Here is a 15,721-nt window from a genome sequence, read left to right on the forward strand (position 1 = left end):
GATGAATCTATTAGAGACGAGTGTCACTGAATCACCTCATAAATCCACAGCGTCTCCCACTGAAAGGTGACGCCTGCCAATATGACTCATTCAACCTTTCCCTCCATCTTCCTCCTCTTCCTCCCTCCCCTTCCTCCTCTTCCTCCCTCCCCTTCCTCCTCTTCCTCCCTCCTCTTCCTCTGATTGTTTCTCCCCTCACTTTTCCCTTCTTTTCTCTTCCCACAAACTTCCTTGTCATCTTCCTCTTTTCTTTGCCCTCCTCTTCATCCCATCTCTTCCCTTTTCTTGAATCGTCTCTTTTCTGCTTCCTCCCTCCCTCCTCTTCCTCCCTCCCCTTATTCCTCTCCCTCTTCCTCCCTCCCTCCTCTTCCTCCCTCCTCTCCCCTTCCTCCTCTCCCTCCCTCCTCTCCCTCCTCTCCCTCCTCTTCCTCCTCTTCCTCCCTCCTCCCTCCTCTTCCTCCTCTTCTCCCTCCTCTACCCATCCCTCCTCACCTCCTCCCTCCTCTCCCCCCTCCTCTCCTCCCTCCATCCCTCCCTCCTCTCCCTCCCTCCTCTTCCTCCCTCCTGTGTGGAGGATGATGGGATTATGATGGTTTCAGCAGCAGAACTCTGTCCTTTTGCAGCCGACTGTGTTTTGACCAGAGGTTTTTGTTGAAGTCTGTTAAAATCAGACCGTCAGAGCTCTGCCAGGCTCTGACCCCAGGGAAGCTCTCAGAGAAGCACAGGTCAGGACATGTAGACCCTGTCCAGCCTGCTGGGTCCTCGTGTTTTGTTGACATGCGGCGTCCTGGCTGAGGCGCTGCAGCCGGTGCTGCTGCGGGGCGACAGGCTGTGACACAAAGACAACCTGACACTTCAAACCAACGCAGCCCGCAGCGCCACCACCACGCTCCTTCCTCTCCCATTTGTCTGTTTTCTCGTCTTCCTCCCCCTGAGAGACGGATCCTGTTTTACAAAGTGTTTAGTTAACATTAGTGTGAGGAGGAGGAGGAGGAGAGGAGGAGGAAGACAACAAGAGAAAACAATCTGCTGTATCTGCTTCATGTTCAGAGCATAATGAGGAAGGCCGCCTCTGGGGAGGGAGGCAGCGCTCACTTCCTCCTCTGTTTCCTTCTTTCTGTTCACTGAGAGTCTCTGGTGATGGAGGAGGAGGGACAGAGAGAGGATGGAGGACATGTCTTATGTCTCTGAAGGAGGACAAAAAAAGAAAAGACATGAAGGAAGGAAGCTGAAACACTGCAGGGACAGCTGAACCCAGGACGGGGACAGAAGTTAAGAGAAAGTGGAATTGTGGATTAAAGTGGATTAAAAAGAATCCCAGAAAATAGATGAAAGTGTGTAAGGCAGACACACACACACACAGTCGTCTGTCTCAGGAATTCTGGGTAACTGAAAACATGAAGGAACTACAAACATGTCTGTTCAGTAAACACCTCATTTCACAGAGAAGTGTGTGATTTTCTCTAGGTTGCGTTTGTTATCAGATAGTTTGTGTATTTGTTTTCATGTGTGGTCTGCTTGACCTGCATGCAGTGTAGCACAGCTGTGTGTGTGTTTCTGTGTGTGTGTTTCTGTGTGTGTGTGTGTGTGTGTGTTTCTGTGTGTGTGTTTCTGTTGTGTGGTGTGTGTGTGTGTTTCTGTGTGTGTGTGTGTGTGTGTTTTCTGTGTGTGTGTGTGTTTCTGTGTGTGTGTTTCTGTGTGTGTGTTTCTGTGTGTGTGTGTGTGTGTGTGTTTCTGTGTGTGTGTGCGTAGTTGTGGAAACGCTGCGGGCCTGACAGAGCTGTCAAACTGTCGTTGTCGGCGACCAGAGAATTCCAAACAATTTCACCGCTAATGTTGAGAAACATGTTGGTGATCCCCGCCGAGACCGAAAACCACTGAATATATAAATAATAAACACACACACAACTTAACACAACAGCTGACAGTAATGTGTCGTGTTGAGCAATCGGCTCCTGTTCCAGCAGCATAAATATTTGATGTGATCATGTGTCGAGGAGGAGGAGGAGGAGGAGGTACAGGGGTGAGAGAGGGAGGGGGGAGGAGGAGGTACAGGGGTGAGAGAGGGAGGGGGGAGGAGGAGGTACAGGGGTGAGAGAGGGAGGGGGGAGAGAGGGGGGAGGAGGAGGAGGAGGTACAGGGGTGAGAGAGGGAGAGAGGAGAGAGGGAGGGGGGAGGAGGAGGAGGAGGTACAGGGGTGAGAGAGGGAGGGGGGAGAGAGGGGGGAGGAGGAGGAGGAGGTACAGGGGTGAGAGAGGGAGAGAGGAGAGAGGGAGGGGGGAGGAGGAGGAGGAGGTACAGGGGTGAGAGACGGAGGGGGGGAGAGAGGGGGGAGGAGGAGGAGGAGGTACAGGGGTGAGAGACGGAGGGGGGAGAGAGGGGGGAGGAGGAGGTACAGGGGTGAGAGAGGGAGAGAGGAGAGAGGGAGGGGGAGGAGGAGGAGGAGGTACAGGGGTGAGAGACGGAGGGGGGAGAGAGGGGGGAGGAGGAGGAGGAGGTACAGGGGTGAGAGAGGGAGGGGGGAGGAGGAGGAGGAGGTACAGGGGTGAGAGAGGGAGGGGGGAGAGAGGGGGGAGAGAGGGGGGAGGAGGTACAGGGGTGAGAGAGGGAGGGGGGAGAGAGGGGGGAGGAGGAGGAGGAGGAGGAGGTACAGGGTGAGAGAGGGGGGAGAGGGGGGCACTAGTGAGAAATGCTCTTCCTGTCACGCTGCATGATAAATCTAACATCACATCTGTACAGGTTAGCTATGCTACAGCTAGCTGGCTAAGCTAAGCTATCCTGATAATGTATTTTTATCACCACTCTTGTAACATTAGCTAATAATCAGCAAATGACAGGCTAGCTAGGTTAGCATCAGGATAAGCAGCAGGAGCTGAAAAGCTGCTAGATGACTGAAGCTAAGCTTAGCCAGCTAGCTGTGAGTTAGCCACCCTGGATGTCCCTGTCTTATGATGCTAGGGATGCTACCTGCTCAGTAGTTTGCTACATCAGGTAGCAGCTAACTCAGTGTTTCAGTCATACACAGAGCGATGACAGAACATGTGTCCGTCTCCAGTCTGCAGGAGTTTGAGGCCGAGTTCCAGGAGGTGTGGATTGGCTGATGGACATGGACGCCATGGTAACGGACAGCCATCAGCTGATGATGTCAGAGGAGCAGAGACATCACCTGTTCAAGGTAAGATGAGGCTAGACACAGACACACACCGAGGAGAATGGGATTACAAGGTAGCTGCCCTCATATCATAGAGTGTGTGTGTGTGTGTGTGTGTGTGTGTGTGTGTGAGGACTTTACGAGATGAATCCCAATGAGCAGCGTGTGTTGTGATTGTTACGATCAGAGATCTGAGTCATCCTCCTCTGTCCTTCACACAGTAATCAGAGATAACGCCCTCCTGTGGTTGTTTCTGATTGGCTGCCTGTCACTATGGCGACCTGCAGCCTTTGTGCAGAGTCAGTTCGGATGCTGACCTGTAGAGTATGTGGGTGTGCTCCATGTTTACAGTGAGTGCTGGAGGAGACCTGAGGCGCCCCCCCCTCAGAGCAGCTGCTGAGGCAGCGGTTTGTGTCACAGACATCATCCCAGTGTGTGTGTGTGTCTGAGAGCACGACGTGTGTTTCACTGTCATTCAGAACAATAACATGTTGACTGTGTGTATGAGGTCCCACTGAAATATGCTGCTGTACATTCATAATGAAACGTCTCGGTGACCGCAGTGTTAATTTTGTTGACGAATCATTTTCGTCATAGTTTTCGTTAACGTTTTTTTGCTGATAAAAATGAGACGATAAACTAAATAAAAACGCACGGTGCCAAAAACGAAGACGAAATGGATTGACACTTTCGTCAACGAATAAAACGAGACGAAATTATTGATGGAGACGAGATCCAATCAGAGCAAATTGTGTTTGTGGAAAGGGAGGGACGAATCAGGAGACGGCGGCAGAGAGCCAATCAGAAGTGCTCTCTCTGCGTAAGGACGTTTCCCTGCAATGCTGGAAGAAGGCGTCCTCATGCATGGTCACACAACACAGGAGAACAGACACACGGACACGTTTGATGTCAAGACAAACAAGACGGTTCAAACTGTGTGGAGCGACTATCAGCGGTAAAAACACAACAAACCTGAAGCGACGTTTGCAGACAAGTCGTCTTAACTTCTGACAAAGATACACGTGACAAAATCTATAAATGAAGACACTGCTGAAGGTTTTACAGCATGTGACCTGTTTCTAAGTCACTGAAGTGTTTTGCTGTAGTTATGGAGGATTCATGAAGAAGGTCATGACTGAACAGTGTGTTCAGGGAGAGCAGCTCACTGTTCACTGGGTCTTTGTGAAAAGATCATAGCAATAAAATAAAGAGGTGTTTGTTTCAAATAACACAAGTTAAAGCTGTGCCTGTTTTTATTGCACAATCAAACCTTAAATATTTCATGAAAAATATATATCATAGAATTTTAGTCGACTAAATCCACGGCAGATTTAGTCGACTAAAATTATTTGATATTTAGTCGACTAAAACTAGACTAAAAGTTCAAAAATGTTGATGACTAAAATGTGACTAAAATCAAATGACATTTTAGTCACAAGACTAAAATAAAAACTAAATTAGAAATTGTTGCCAAAATTAACACTGGGTGACCTGCATCACCAGAGCCAGCTGTAAGTGTGTGAAGCTCACCTGTAAGAGAACACAGCTGTACATACAACACACACACACACACACACACACACACTGGTTTCAGGGATCAAGCTGCTGACATCTCTTTCTCTGGATACCCAGAAGGCTTTGCAGTGCAGCTGTAACTTTGTGTTGTTTTCACTCTTTTTTATCTTTGTGTCTTGACTCCAAACTTTGGTGTGTGTGTGTGTGTGTGTGTGTGTGTGTGTGTGCAGACATGATTTATTTAGCGGCCGATGAGATTCACCTGGCCTGCGAATTATTGATAAGTGTAAAGATGAACCTAATTTCTCCATAGGAGTCGTCCTTAAATATTCATCTGTGTATGAATATTCATGGCGGCGATGATGCGTGCATGAATATTAGATGACTCTGGAATCGCTGGGCGTTCTCTTCTTCTTCTCTCTCTCTTTTTTTGATGTGTCAACTCTCCTGCTGAAATATTGATGTGGAGCTGAACAGCGTCTCCTCGCCCGGTCCAAGGTCGCTTTCTGATACAGTTTTTCAGAGACACAGAGACACAGAGAGACAGAGACAGAGAGACAGAGACAGACACAGAGACACAGAGAGACAGAGACAGGGAGACACAGAGACAGGGAGACACAGAGACAGGGACACAGAGACACAGAGACAGAGACACAGAGAGACAGAGAGACAGAGAGACAGAGACACAGAGACAGAGAGACAGAGACACAGAAACAGAGAGACAGAGACAGAGACACACACACAGGGACAGACACAGACAGACACACAGACACACAGAGACAGACACAGGTCTGCAGAAGCTTTTGTGTCCTTTAATTTTAAAAGTTAGTTATTAACTAATGTCTGCTGAAGTTCTCCCGCTGAGCGCAGTCATACCACTGTGAACCACTAGATGGTGCAGTGAGTCAGGGTGGTGTCCGTCTGTCCTCAGTCCAACCACAGAGGAAGAGTCAGTCAGTGCACAGGTTATCCGTCCCTGGATGATGGACGTTAGCATGCATCGCTCTCCAACGTTCCTGAGAAGTATGTAGTAAACAAGCCCTGCTGCAGGACAAGTGCATGCTGGGAGAATTCACCCTGTGTGTGTGTGTGTGTGTGTCTGCTGTTGTTTCAGGGATTCTTTCCCTCCATGTGACCGTTAAAGAACCTCGCTGTGCTCCCCTAAAATACTGGGGGGACTCGACCTTGTAACCATAGCAATACCAGGGCTCAACAAGAGTTGTTCTTTTCCGAGGTGTGTGTGTGTGTGTGTGTATGTGTGTGTGTGTGTGTGTGTGTGTGTGTGTGTGTGTGTGTGTGTGTGTCCTCCGGAAAGGGAAAGCTGGGCTGACAGTTGTTTCAGCGAGCAGCCTTGGCAGACTGAGGCTCTACTGTTTATTGTGATGTTAGATGGAGGCACTTATCAGCCTTGGAAAGGAGGGAGGAAGGAGGAGAGCTGTGTGTGTGTGTGCTTTGATACAGATATGTGTGGCGCTGCAGACACACAACACTGCATTCGGAACTGTGTGTGTTCTGCTCAACAAGGTGAACGTGTTTATTAGAATGAAACAAAGTGCTCCGTGCACACAACACAGCACAACACAACACAACACAACACAACACAACACAGCACAACACAACACAACACAGCACAACACAACGCAACACAACACAACACAGCACAACACAACACAGCACAGCACAGCACAACACAACACAACACAGCACAACACAACACAACACAGCACAACACAACACAACACAGCACAACACAACACAGTGCAGCACAACACAACACAGTGCAGCACAACACAACACAGCACAACACAACACAACACAGTGCAGCACAACACAACACAGCACAGCACAACACAGCACAACACAACACAACACAGCACAACACAACACAGTGCAGCACAACACAACACAGCACAACACAACACAGCACAGCACAACACAACACAGTGCAGCACAACACAACACAGCACAGCACAACACAGCACAACACAACACAGTGCAGCACAACACAACACAGCACAACACAACACAGTGCAGCACAACACAACACAGCACAACACAACACAGTGCAGCACAACACAACACAGCACAACACAACACAGTGCAGCACAACACAACACAGTGCAGCACAACACAACACAGCACAACACAACACAGCACAGCACAGCACAACACAACACAGTGCAGCACAACACAACACAGCACAGCACAACACAACACAGCACAACACAACACAGTGCAGCACAACACAACACAGCACAACACAACACAGCACAGCACAACACAACACAGTGCAGCACAACACAGCACAGCACAACACAACACAGCACAACACAACACAGCACAACACAGCACAACACAGCACAGCACAGTGCAGCACAACACAACACAGCACAACACAACAGTGTGAGTAAACTCTGAACGTTGTGGTGACAGGAAAGGGTTCGTTCTCCTGGTTGTGTTACTGTTGGTGTGTGTGTCAAGTGTTGTCCTTTCTTCTGTTGTTTGTGTGTGTCCAGGTCTGTGTGTGTGTGTGTTGTGTGTCCACTGGGAGATGAAACAACCTTGTATCTTGTGGCTGCTGTCAGCCAATCACACATCAAGGCCCCTGTAGTCCAGCCAATAGATGATCAAGGTTCTGGCCCCGAGTCCAGCGAAGGTGGAGCCAGCACTCAGTGTGTGTGTGTGAGAGAGACATTTCACAAACCATAGTAATGTCTGATTGAGACACACACAGACAGCCAATGAAAATGCAGTGGGAGACATTAAAGCACACACACACACAGCGCGCTCGCACACACACACACACACACAGCGCGCTCACACACATTTGATGTCAGTTTATCGTATAGAAACACACTCGCTATCAGCACGAGTCTGAATTACAAACGAGCCGCAGGAGCCAGAGACAGAAGACAACGGAATTAGAGACGCTCTGATCACTCAGACACAGGTCAGCTGATACGTCAGTCAAACAGAGACACTACAGCTCCCAGGATGCACCGGGGCAGGCGGGCACACACAGCTGATCAGAGGAGTGGAATCAGATGTTTCAGACTCCTCTGACATGTCTGTAGTGTTGATAAGAAACACGTCACAGCCGTGTAAGGACACACTGTCTGACATTAAAGGTACATGCAGACCATAATAATCCAAAGACAGAACACGTCCTGACTTCAGATTTCTACTGGTTCCGTCAGACAGCAAAATGTTTGTGTTACTGTGTGAGCGTGGCAGGAGGCGGCTGAGAAGAATCAGACATTTGGTTCTGTTTTATTTGGAGGGACGTCGCTGCATTAAGTCGTCACAGATGTCCCCCCCCCCCCTCCCTGTGGCGAGTTCCAGTGGAGTCCAACTAATTACAGTGGCTATCAGGAGTGTGTGTGTGTGTGTGTGTGTGTGTGCATTCCTGCCGCTAAATTCTCATTTCAAATAGCCCATGGTGCTCTGATGGAAGTCTGACACACACACACACACACACCTGCTCATTAACTGGGTTCCAAAACCAATCAGTGTGGGTGCGACAGAGGAGCTCTGTGTGCCACAAACACACAGTGTGTGTGTGTGTGTGTGTGTGTGTGTGTTCAGTGGTTATCTCTGCTTTAAACCAGGAGGAGAGACACTGAACTGATTAACACACTCACACACACTCACACACAGCCGACAATAATCAGACAGAATGTCTTTATTTGTCCAACTGAAGGTGGTTTAACCCTTTGAGAGGACTCAGAGGTGTGTGTGTGTTTCCCTGTCACACCCTCCTGACACTGAGGCTGTCTTTGAAAGGGACCGGCCTGTGATGCGGTCTGTGATGCAGCCTGTGATGGCGCTGTGATGCAGTCTGTGATGGCGCTGTGATGCGATCTGTGATGCGGCCTGTGATGCAGTCTGTGATTCAGTCTGTGATGCAGTCTGTGATGCAGCCTGTGATGGCGCTGTGATGCAGTCTGTGATGGCGCTGTGATGCGGCCTGTGATGCAGTCTGTGATGCAGCCTGTGATGGCGCTGTGATGCAGCCTGTGATGCAGTCTGTGATGCAGCCTGTGATGCGGCCTGTGATGCGATCTGTGATGCGGCCTGTGATGCGGCCTGTGATGCGGCCTGTGATGCGGCCTGTGATGCGGTCTATGATGCGGTCTATGATGCGGTCTGTGATGCGGTCTATGATGCGGCCTGTGATGCGGCCTGTGATACGGCCTGTGATGCGGCCTGTGATGCGGCCTGTGATGGCGCTGTGACCTGAAGGAGCTGCTGGTGCTGAGACTGCTGGTGTGTGAATGTGAAGCGCTGAGACAGAAAGAAAACTCGGTGATCAAAGATGTCCGCCTCCTGTGCCGCCATAGGGCAGTAAAAGGGGCGGGGTCTCCTTCCTGAGTGATGGAAAGAGGTGGAGCTGTGGTCCCGACTGAAGGGAGGTGCAGGTGGAGGTTTCATGCTCTGTGTTTGTCTGCCTCTCTGACCTGGCGGCGTGCAGGGTGTGTTTCCATCATGGTGACTGAAACACAGCTGATCAGCGCTGGACCAATCCCAGCCACTGCAGCACGAATCAGGCTCTGCTCTGCTCCTCCACCTGAGAGGAGTCAGCTGAGGCTCCTCCAGGAGGAGACGGGGAGGTGTGTCCTGTTGCTACAGCGATGCTGATAGACGGAGAGGTTAGTGGGATGGATGGAGCTGCGTCCTCCATCCTGGGACACACCTGCTGATGTGAACACACCAATGTCAGCATGAAGAGCAGAAAGATGAACCTCAGGGTTTGAAACATGGCCGACGAGCCCGTCTGTGTGTGAGGAGCTCCTGCAGGAGCACGAGTGTGTGTCTCTCCTCACTAAACCCTGAGGGCAACACTGAGAGTACACACACACAGACACACAGACGGCTCAGCATCCTCTGAGTCCTGCTTCTTTGTCCTCCCTCCTTTCATTCGTGTCGCCTTCTTTCTGTCGTTTTGTTAACTCGTTTTGTAAACTCTGAGTCTTGTTGGTCGGACATGCGAAGCTGCTGCAACAACTTGCTCCTGGAAGAATGAGCTGCCAGAAATATGAGAAAACAAACCAAATGAAATGATTGGTTTTACCTGCTAACCCCCAACACTCCCAGAGAGGAGGAGGATGGATGAAGATGAATGTTAACGCCAGAGAGAGAGAGAGAGGCAGGCAGGGAGAGGGAGAGTCTTTAATTAGAGACAGATGACTCTGCCATGCCTCAGAAGGCTGGAATTACACTGCAGGCTATGAGGCGAGGCTAATTTCACATGTAATTGTTCCTGCAATCCTCGCTGTGCTCCCAGCCTCCCTCCATCCAGCAGGAGAGGGGGCCGGATAAACAGCAGAGACGCCTCCTGGAAACATCTCTGCTGCTCGCTGGAAGAATGGAGGAGAAGGAGGAAATGAAAGGAGCGCTGTGCAGATGAACACTCATCTACACACATCTGGAATATACACAAAAATATCAACAATCCTCAGAGCCTCATCATCAGAGAGGACAGTAAAAACATCACGAGTCTACACATCTCACATCAAACCTCTGTATTCCACACGTCAGAGGGAAAAACAGGACTCAGTAAAAACTGTCTTACACTGTCTTTTTAAAAGTCCTGTCCTCCTCAGCAGGACGCCATGATGGAGTCACTGTGAGCAGCAGTCACATGACCAACACTCAGAGTCTCTGTCTGACCTGCAGGCAGAGACCAATGAGAACATACTGACTGATCATGTGACAGGAGGGAGGAGAACATGGATGCAGACATGTGACCTGTGTGTCTGAAGTAACACAAACAGAAAGAAATGAAGGTTTTAAAACTCCGACAAAAGAAACTTCCTGCAGCTCAGGAGACTCTCACACACTCCTGCTTCACTTTGTGCACTGACATCCCCTGTGCTGCTCCCCAGAGACCGCCAGAGCTCTGCTGCTCCATGCGTGTGTGTCTGTGTGTGTGTATGTGTGTGTGTGTGTGTGTGTGTGTCTGTGTGTGTGTGTGTGTATTGAGTTGAACCTTCCTTGACTCAGACATCCTGATGTTGCGTTTTGTCGTTTGTCACTGCTTACATGAGCAGAGAGCTGAGGTCCTCTGAGACTCTGCCTGTGAGCGGGTGTGTGTGTCTGCAGGTGTGTGTGTCTGCAGGTGTGTGTGTCTGTGTGTACTCAGGTCCTGTTTAACTCTGGCTGCTGGTCTCCTCAGCCCTAAAGTCATGCACCTCCTTCAGAGGAGAGGAGTGTGAACAGACGGTGGTGGGTCTGTGGTTGTCTCAGAGGTCTGTTGTCCTCTCAGAGGTCTGTTGTCCTCTCCGCGGTCTGTAGTCCAGTCAGCGGTGTGTCGGTGTGTGTCGGTGTGTGTCGGTGTGTGTCATCAGGTGATCTGCAGCTCCTTCGTCTGATTCAGAACACCTGAAGACATTTGAAGAATCTATCTCATCGTTTACAGACATGTTTCTCTGCTTACAGTGTGTGTGTGTGTGTGTGTGTGTGTGTGTGTGTGTGTTTGTGCTTGAAGGATTTATAGCACACATGCTTAAACACTAGTGTGTTTGTAGATTCATTAAAGTGTCCTCTAAAAGTACACACATACAGTGAGTCTGTGAGTGTGTCAGAGTGTGTGTGTGTGTCAGAGTGTGTGTGTGTCAGAGTGTGTGTGTGTGTGTGTGGATTATGTGTCCTGTGGGAGGCTGTTTCCTGTGCGTTTGTTCTGTCAGTCTTGATAAAGTCGGGGATATATCTGCTTTAGAACAAAGAGACACGACTCAGCAGCATCTCGCCAACTTTCCTCCTCGCTCGCCCTCTCTCTCTCCCTCGCTCGCTCTGTATCTGGTGTCTCCTGAGACTCGCTCAGCTTCCCAGGAACGACTGACTGAAGCCTGACACACACACACTCAGAGAAATGAGTAGGAATGTAATTCAGAACTCAAAGCGTTTTGACGTGCAGCCAATGTCAGGCCAAGGTTGGATGTAAACATGTTTGCAGAGTTTCCAGGCTTTTATTTTGAAGGCTTGCAGCCAACAAGTGGAGGCTGCATGTAAAGATGTTTCAGCAGGTTCCCTCTGTGTTAAAGTGGAGCTTTGAACGAACAGTGTGTCCCTGCTGTCCGTGCAGTCCGGCTCCATCCTGCTCATTTAAATATGTGGGCTCAGAACATCAGAACCGGAAACAACCCAAAGAGCCATGAGTGTGGTGTCAGGAGTGTGTTTGAGTTTAAGCTTTGAGTCTCATAAAGTATTTTCATACCTGGACGTTTATTGCAGTTTTATAACCAGCAGAAACAGAAAGATGCTGCAGTGTCATTTCTGCTCTCGCTAGTGTGTGTGTCTGTGTGTGTGTGTCCATTCATCACCCAGTCCCAGGTTGACCTTGGTGCCTTCTTCATTAGAATAAAGATCGTCTGATGGTCCACCTGCTGAACACACACACACACTGAGCCATGTCATGACATGACACAACATAACATCACACAATTGTCAGTGGGTTGGAGTGGAGGGAGGAGCCAAGGTGTGGGCTTACCATGTAGCAGCTAGCATGTAGCAGCTAGCATGTAGCAGCTAGCCTGTAGCAGCTAGCATGTAGCAGCTAGCATGTGTGTAGAGGACTGTTGTGTCTCTGGGAGGACAATATGAGCATAAAGTCACTTTGACTGAAACCTGTGTGTGGTGTGTCTGTGTGTATCTGTGTGTGTGTGTGTGTGTGTGTCTGTGTGTCTGTCTGTGTGTGTGTCTGTCTGTGTGGTGTGTGTGTGTGTCTGTGTGTGTGTGTGTGTGTGTGTGTCTGTGTGTGAGTGTGTGTGTCTGTGTGTGTCTGTCTGTGTGGTGTGTGTTGTGTGTGTCTGTCTGTGTGGTGTGTGTGTTTGTGTGTCTGTGTGGTGTGTGTGTGTGTGTGTGTCTGTGTGTGTGTGTGTGTGTCTGTGTGTGTCTGTCTGTGTGGTGTGTGTGTGTCTGTGTGTGTCTGTCTGTGTGGTGTGTGTGTGTGTGTGTCTGTGTGGTGTGTGTGTGTGTGTGTCTGTCTGTCTGTCTGTCTGTGTGTGTGTCTGTCTGTGTGGTGTGTGTGTGTGTGTGTCTGTGTGTGTGTGTCTGTCTGTCTGTGTGTGTGTCTGTCTGTGTGGTGTGTGTGTGTGTGTGTGTGTCTGTGTGTGTGTGTCTGTCTGTCTGTGTGTGTGTCTGTCTGTGTGGTGTGTGTGTGTGTGTGTGGTGTGTGTGTGTGTGTGTCTGTCTGTCTGTCTGTCTGTGTGTGTGTCTGTCTGTGTGGTGTGTGTGTGTCTGTGTGTGTGTGTCTGTCTGTCTGTGTGTGTGTCTGTCTGTGTGGTGTGTGTGTGTGTGTGTCTGTGTGTGTGTGTCTGTCTGTCTGTGTGTGTGTCTGTCTGTGTGGTGTGTGTGTGTGTGTCTGTGTGTGTGGTGTGTGTGTGTCGGCTCTCTGCAGAGTGTGTTTCTGTCTTTTGTTGCAGAGGTTTCAGCCTTGCTGCTTTGTTTCAGTGACCTCCCAGCTAAACACACACACACACACACTCAGACCCACACACGTGACTCGCTGAAGGCTGAATGGCGAGCCGTCTTTACCGGCCAGTCAAACGTCTCATTCAGCTGGTTTCCATGGTGACAATTAAAACGTGTTGTCGGGCCTTTTGTTGTGGCCTCGTTTGGAGAGAAAGTCTCAAACAGATGAAGAGAGAAACTTCCAGAAACTCCCACAGCACACAGACCCACAACACCACACCACAGACCCACAAACACAGTGCCACAGAGATATGTATCTGATCATCAGTGCTCATCAAACACTAGAAGGTATTATACACACACACACACACACACAGCTTGGAGTGTCTGGCAGTATAAATGGGGTGTCACAGAGCCACTTCCTGCCCTTTCAGAGCCGGTGGAACATCCATCTCAGCCGGAGACACCGAGTTACTCAGACACACACACAATTATAAGCAAATGTACTGTTTTCTTTCTTTTCTCTATATAGATGTAGTGTGTGTGTGTGTGTGTGTGTGTGTGTGTGTGTGTGTGTGTCCCACGGTAAACGTCCTTGCTGCCTTCAGCATCTGCAGTTCCTTGAATGGCCACTTGAGGCCGACTCCAGAAACAAGTTCACCTTAAAGCTGCCTGAACGTTAACCAGGACTTCTTCTGCTCCTACAGCCGACTGTTCTGTTGTTGTGGCAACTAAAGTTTGGAGGAAGTGACAAAAATACACAAGTGAGTCTAACCAGGAAATGATGACCAGGGCACCATGACCTCCCCATGACCTCACAGAGGGCACCATGACCTCACCATGACCTCACAGAGGGCACCATGACCTCACCATGACCTCACCATGACCTCACAGAGGGCACCATGACCTCACCATGACCTCACAGAGGTCACCATGACCTCACAAAGGTCACCATGACCTCACAGAGGGCACCATGACCTCACCATGACCTCACAGAGGCTCCGTCCATCTTTGTCTGAAGGCACGTCTCTTTGCTCGCTACTGCCCCCTGCATGTTATCACAGCATCACAGCATCAGTGATCCAGTGACGGCAGGGTGGCGTCTGAATGAAGCTGAGTCCATCTTAGTGTGTCTGTCTGTCTGAAGAGTCACAGGGGAGAAGGAGGGAAGATGAGGAGGAGGAGGATGAAGGTGCGTCCTTATCGCTTCTCCCGAACTTTAGTTGCCACGACGACAGAATAGTTGTGTTACGCAGGCTGTGACAAACTTCTCTCATTTGGAGGATAAGATGAATCTGCGAGAATGTTCAAAATGCATTAAATGTTTTTCATGTATGGCTGCATTTTGCTGACATTTCAGCTCGGCGCTCATTAATATGGAGACCAAATTAAACTTATGATTGCTTGTTGATTTTCCCCCTCCTCCTCCCCCTCCCCCTCTCATCTGTTTCGTGAAGCGTTTATCCTCCATTTCTGCCGCTGTCTTCAGCCCGGTGCTGCAGCAGGCTGTGTGTGGTCCGCTTTATTTATCATGTTCTGACAGATGAATGCTGTGAAGCCTCTGTGATCTGAACATGATGAAGATTCATCATCAGAATCAGAATTCCTTTATTTATCTTTTATTTATCATAAGATCCCAACCAGGAAAAGTCAAAGGATCCAAAGATGCCATGGATCATATCTTAAATATCTGAGTAACATCTGAATGGCGACAGGCGGGAATGACTTCCTGTGTCTCTCAGTGGTGCATCGTGGGAGTCGGAGTCTCTGAACAGGAGCTCGTTGCTGGTCAGCACAGTGTGGAGCGGGTGAGAGGGACAGCCCAGTATGGTCTTTATTTTGGACCCTGAGGACCATGAGAGTCCAGGTCCCCTCCCACAACATGGTTCCTGATGGTTCTGTTGAGTGTTTCTGTCCCTCACCCTCAGACTGCTGCCCCAGCAGACACCAGCACACATGATGGATCCACAGACTCAGAGGACATCCTCAGCATCGTCCTGCAGATGTTGAAGGACCTCAGCTGCCTCAGAGAGTAGACAGTACACTTCCTGTACCCAGTGTCCACGCTCTTGCACCAGTCCAGTTTGTGGTCCAAGTACACTCCCAGGTACTTGTCCTCCACCACGTCCACACTGACCCCTGTGATACTTGTGGAGGTCACTGGAGCCTTCATCCTCCTCAGGTCCACCACCAGGTCCTTTGTCACATTGAGCAGTAGGTGGTTGCTCTCGCTCCAAGGGACAAAGGTACGCAGCGTCTTTGGGACAGGGACGTGGCATGATGTCCTCCACACCATGATGTCTGTATTGACTGGAGTTCCTCCTGCTGGGAGCTTGTTGACCTGTCGGTGTGGTTGTGTTGTTGTGAGTCGGTGAGCAGCAGTTTGAACCTCGTGGTCTGCTGCGGTGAGCGCGCTGCGTTCAGGGACAGGGACGAAGTTTCTGCTGCTGACGTGTCGGAGCGCTGTGTGTGTGTTTACTGTACTCTCTCTCTGCGTCCTCGGGCCTGTGTGTCTCGGTCCATCCTTGCATGGAGATTGACTGGAGGCTTGAATACATCACAGCTCGCCATCCGTGCCCCCGCCCCTCCCCCACCCTTCCTCAAAGATCCTCTCTCAGCACTTATCTCAAAGTTCGGATCTCA

General features: G+C 49.9%; 1 protein-coding gene across 1 annotated transcript in view; it reads left to right on the forward strand.

Annotated features, from left to right (window-relative positions):
* Nucleotides 1-3,096: 3,096 nt before the first annotated feature.
* Nucleotides 3,097-15,721, forward strand: part of LOC114429440 (A-kinase anchor protein 6-like) — a gene marked incomplete at its 3' end in the record, with an annotated part of 27,417 nt that continues 14,792 nt past the window's right edge. Inside the window, exon 1 of the mRNA XM_028398280.1 lies at nucleotides 3,097-3,175. Within this exon, the coding sequence (XP_028254081.1) occupies nucleotides 3,101-3,175 (75 nt within the window). The remainder of the gene's footprint in view (nucleotides 3,176-15,721) is intronic.

The sequence above is a fragment of the Parambassis ranga genome, unplaced genomic scaffold, assembly GCF_900634625.1.
Source record: "Parambassis ranga unplaced genomic scaffold, fParRan2.1 scaffold_134_arrow_ctg1, whole genome shotgun sequence".
NCBI classification, from domain to species: Eukaryota; Metazoa; Chordata; class Actinopteri; family Ambassidae; genus Parambassis; species Parambassis ranga.